The following is a 4,980-nucleotide window of genomic DNA, read 5'->3' as shown; positions in this document are numbered from 1 at the left end:
TTTCGTTCATGTTACTGGGCAACAAAACAGTGACCAGTCGCAGGGCACTATTCACTTACTAAATGGACTTACGGATGAAAAATGAAGTCATACAGCATTTGTACTCTTTGAAACCAGTTCTCCTTCTTGACTTTCTAAAGCAATGACGATGGTGACGAGCCGGGCGTCACCTGACCTGGCTGCCCGGCCGGAGGGGCACCTCAGAAGCCTGTGCCTCCTCCGCCAGAGCTGCCACCGCCCCCTGGCCGGTCAGACCCGCAGAAGTGCGCTTCCCCCTCCCCAGCCCTCCCCAGCCCTCCCCAGCCCTCCCCCCCCCATGCCTTCGGAGAAGACCTTCAAGCAGCACCGGACCTGGGAACAAAGAGTAGAAGATGTGAGGCTTATTCGAGAGCAACATCCTACGGAGATACCGGTGATAATAGAAAGATACAAGGGTGAGAAACAACTTCCTGTACTGGATAAAACGAAATTTCTTGTACCACATCATGTCAACATGAGTGAGTTAATCAAAATAATTCGAAGGCACCTAAGGCTGAAAGCTAATCAAGCTTTCTTCCTATTGGTGAATGGACACAGCATGGTGAGAGTTTCAACACCTATTTTCGAAGTGTATGAAATCGAGAACGAGGAAGATGGATTCTTTTATATGGTATATGCCTCTCAGGAGACATTTGGAAAGAAATCTTCAGTGTAAGACCAAGTACAAAGCTTCTATACTAGAAATTTTTAAGCCCTCACACAGGAAAAAAGGGATGTTACCAACTGAGATTGACCAGTTCATCTAATCCCAGTTCCCCAAAACAGAAGTATCACCTACCACTTTAAGGTTTTTTAGTAAGTTCTCTCTTGTATTATATGCATATGTAATAATACATGTTTAATTCCAAAAGCATATATAATACAGCTTTGGAAAACTCACCTTGGATATCTTGTTTTTTAAGTTTTAGGTTTAGAAACAAACCTTACATTCTAAGTTGCCAATAAAATGGACATTTGAATTGCTGTAGTGACTTTTTTTAAAAAATAGGAATTTCAATTCCAGTGGTAACAACCAGTCTTGGTTCATGGAAACTGCTAATTTTTATAGGAAGGTCTTTAAGTGTATATCTTTAAGTAGGCTTGTAAAATGTCATATCTATTTTTTTTTAATTCCATTTACCATCAGTGGTTGCAGTAAAACAGGGCAAATGGGGTGGCAAAAAAGTCTAGCTTATTCTGGAATTGATACATAGATTCCCAAAACCACCAACTTTCTTGCTGTTGTTTGTTTTCTATATAGTCATACTGAGAAACTCCATGGATTCTATGGGTTAATTGAAAGTTCCTGAGAACAGAGGGGATGGTGTTTCTTATATTATGGATTTGCTCTGATTTAGAGACTCTTAAACCAGTGACTATTGTATTAAACAGTTGCACCAGAATAAATCTCTTCTGATGCAGTTAAAAAATATATTATCCTAGAACTTTGGAGCATTAAAATTCATTTTGCACTCCCTTGCAACTTTTGGGTAAAGTATGTAGTCTGATTTGTTATGTTTCAAGTGGAAAAGTAACTGCTTCACTAAAATACTTTATTAAAGCAATGACCATATTCTTTCACTAGTTTTCAAATATTTTCTGAAAGAACCACTTTGTTTGTACCGAAACACTTAAGAGTGTTTATGTAAGGTTACCAGTAAAACACTATTTGATGAAAAGCAAACAGTTTTGTGGCACTTGACGAACTAACATGAAATAAAACAGATTACAGCAAATCAAGAAAAAAATACTCTTTCAACAAAGCACTTTCCTTTTACATCTTAATAGAACGTAGCAAGAACAAACAGAAAATGCCTGGATTCTCCATTCCTTTGGAGACCAGGAGCTAAAATGATTGCCATCACAATTTATGCAGGTGCACCAAACAGACTCTGGAACCCTGTTGTCAATAGAAGGCTTCACATTTACACCTGAGACTAAATTTACAATATGTTACTTTTGTTTGTTTGCCAAACTTCAAATATTTCTTCACACAGAGATTTGAGTTCCTCATCAAATCATTGGCCTCAAGACTCAATAGTATAAATAATTTGAACTGATTAAACTCTTATTTACATTTTCTTCATTGTCCAAGTTTCTTAGCTGAAAGCAACTAAGAATTTTATTTTATTTTTGCATTTTTGTTTGGTTTCCAAACGGTGCTAGGTCCTTTTGTTTTCCTTTTCCTAGAGGATTCCTTCAGTTCTGGCCACATTTTTAAAACACCACAAGACTGTCTTAGTCCTAGGAATGGAGTGGGTTAGAGGAATTGAAGTGGCTAATTTTGCCCATCTTCTACTTTTCAGGGCAAGTAGCTTATCACCTTGTGTCATTCCATTTATTTCATCCTCATTCTCATCCTCATTTTGGGCTTGGTTGTCCTCGGCATCATGGTCACTGTACGATCCGGAATCTTTAGTTTCTTCGGACAGGGTTTCACTTACTGAAACGTCATCGACCCCTGTTAGAATTTCTGTGACTGCAGGTGCATGTCTCCCATTTTCCTCGTCCCTTAACTTCTTGCGGTAATAGTCTCCTTCTGCCCAAAGGCTTGCCTGCTTGGACACCAAAAAATGTTGCTGAGGCCCAATCACAGAGCCAGGTCTGCAGATTCTGATCCAGGCAATGGTTTCAGGAACCGTCATCCTATAATGCTTTATGATATAGCAGGCTATAAGGGTGCCTGTCCGCCCAAGGCCAGCTTTGCAATGAACTGCTATAACCCCCTCAGCATTTTCACAGATGTTCAGAAATTCTTTCACTATGGCATCACTAGGTATGCTGCCATCAGCAAAGAAAAGTTCATGATGGTCAAAACCAGCCTCTGTAAATCTCCTGGCATCGTATACTTTTTTGTTGAGTCTGATAATGGTGGTAACATTGTGCCTTTTAAAATAGGGAACATAGGCTTCAGGTGTATGATAGTGGTAACCGCTTTCAAGTCGGCGTCTTGGGTGAGGGCCACAGAAGGCAATAAATCGGCCTGGTATTATCCAGTTTAAATCTCCATTTTCCACTTTTTCATAATGCTCGTAATCATCAAGGTCAAATTCTTCAAAATTAAGGAAGCCATACTGGACCGCCTTATGTACTGCCTGAAAACAGTGTAGTAGTGTTAAGTAGAAAGTGCAATTACGAAAGGAAGCATCCCTGAAAGGAACATAGGATAGGTTTCCACCCAGCAGCACCCTGTAGGTATCTTCTGGAGATTTCTCCAAATATATTATTATGTAACACCCCATAAGGAAAGCTGCATTTGCTTGTTTTCTCTGGTCAGGGCCCGTAAAATGAATTATTTTCTTCCTTGTCATTTTAAGGCACTTTAATTTCTTATTTATCTTGGAGCAATATCTGTAAACCATTGCCAGATTGAGGGGTCCAAAATCTTCGAAGTAGTTCTCATATTCAAATTCGTCATCTATGGAGAAATAGTATGTGGTTGCGGTCCTCTTTGGTTTCTGGTAAAGAATGGCAAAACAAAGGCGATCGGTGATGTCCAAGTAAACGTCCTTCTGCTCCAGCTCTCCCAGGTCCTGGGAGGTCAAGTTCCAGCTCTTCTTGTCTCCTGGTAAGTCCAACGAGCTCTTGGTGGCGGAGACCTTGAGCCAGCTCGATGATCGCTTCTTCTTCTTCGGCTTCATAGATTCGAGCGGGTGCGTGCAGGGACCCGCCCCCAATGTCCTTAGCTCCCACCCGAGAGGCTTAGCCGTCGCTAGCACAGCACCATTGCACTCCAGAAGAGGAGAAAAAGCAGGGGACGGGAGGGAGAAGGTGGAGAATGGGAAGCGATGGTGCTCGCTGGTAGTGGGCGTCGGTGCTGGCGTTCCTGGTGGAGCTGGGGGGAGGAGGAGCAGCGAGAAGCCCTTTACCTTTCGTTTTGGAGAAAGTGTCTCGAGCTGGTCTCCGTGGAGCTGCCTTCTTCAACCAGCATGTGCTCAGACTGAGTTTCCTCAGGCTTATATAGACCCTGCAAGTAGATTGGAGAGGCGAGTTCTCACCTGATTCCAGCAGCCTATTGACAGCCTGCTTAACACCTCAGTTAGGTAAGGATTAGCAGTCCTGAACTCAAAGACCCCTTTTCAGTCCCGGACTTCTTTCCCGCTTTTGTGAGGATTTAGCAGAAAAAGTATTTAAGATTCTCCAGAAGGGGCAGCTAGGTGGCGCAGTGGATAGAGCACCTGCCCTGGAGTCAGGAGGACCTGAGTCAAATCGGGCCTCAGACACTTAACACTTACTAGCTGTGTGACCCTGGGCAAGTCACTTAACCCCAATTGCCTCACTAAAATAAAAAATAAAAAAAGATTCTCTAGAATTTGAAAAACCACTTAAGAGGGGACATTTTCAGGTGTTGGTAACCAACTCATTAGCCTCTAGCTGTCAATAATGTCCAAGCTATTTCTAGATAAATTACTATACTGCTGGGCATTGTACTAGGCTTTCCTTGCAGATGCCAGTCCCAGGGATCCTGCCCTTAAAGGGGTTGCTCTCTACACATACAGTCATTTCATGCAGCACTTAGCAAATCTTAGGATACAGCCTGCTGGAAACCATAGGACATTGACTGCAGGATGTTCAAGCCAAAACAGATCATTGAATATAGAAAGTCAGCTCTGAAAGGGACCTTAGCAAGTGAAGCATAGGATGTCAAAGAAATGCAAATTAAAATGACTGAGGTAAAACCTCATATCCATCAGAATGGCTAATATGACAAAAAACAAGAAAATGCTGGGTGTTGTAGGAGATGTGGGGAATTGGGACACTACTCTGCTGTTGATGGAGTTGTAAACTGATCCACCATTCTGGAGAGCAATTTGGAACTATGCCAAAAGGACTAGCAAACTGTGCTTCCCCTTTGATCCACTAATACCACTGGTAGATTTATATGCCAAAGACATTCAAGAAAGTGAAAATGACCTACGTGTACAAAAATATTGATAGCAGCTCTGTTTGTGGTGGCTAAGA

General features: G+C 41.9%; 2 protein-coding genes across 2 annotated transcripts; one reads left to right on the top strand and one right to left on the bottom strand.

Moving 5' to 3' along the window:
- The first annotated feature begins 316 nt into the window (after positions 1–316).
- On the top strand, positions 317–694 carry LOC122739903 (microtubule-associated proteins 1A/1B light chain 3B-like). Its single transcript, XM_043981631.1, has one exon. It carries the CDS (start codon positions 317–319, stop codon positions 692–694), a length of 378 nt encoding a protein of 125 aa, XP_043837566.1.
- Positions 695–1,886: 1,192 nt separating this feature from the next.
- Positions 1,887–3,757, bottom strand: LOC122739495 (dual specificity protein phosphatase CDC14B-like). The gene is made up of 3 exons (XM_043981222.1): positions 3,254–3,757; positions 2,318–3,109; positions 1,887–1,918 (listed from the first exon to the last, which is right to left on the bottom strand). The coding sequence occupies exons 1-3, from the start codon at positions 3,657–3,659 to the stop codon at positions 1,887–1,889; spliced, it is 1,230 nt and encodes a 409-aa protein (XP_043837157.1). The 5' UTR covers positions 3,660–3,757.
- Positions 3,758–4,980: the final 1,223 nt, after the last annotated feature.

The sequence above is a fragment of the Dromiciops gliroides genome, chromosome 2 (assembly GCF_019393635.1).
Source record: "Dromiciops gliroides isolate mDroGli1 chromosome 2, mDroGli1.pri, whole genome shotgun sequence".
In the NCBI taxonomy this organism is placed as follows: domain Eukaryota; kingdom Metazoa; phylum Chordata; class Mammalia; order Microbiotheria; family Microbiotheriidae; genus Dromiciops; species Dromiciops gliroides.
This window is presented reverse-complemented; position numbering and strand designations above follow the sequence as displayed.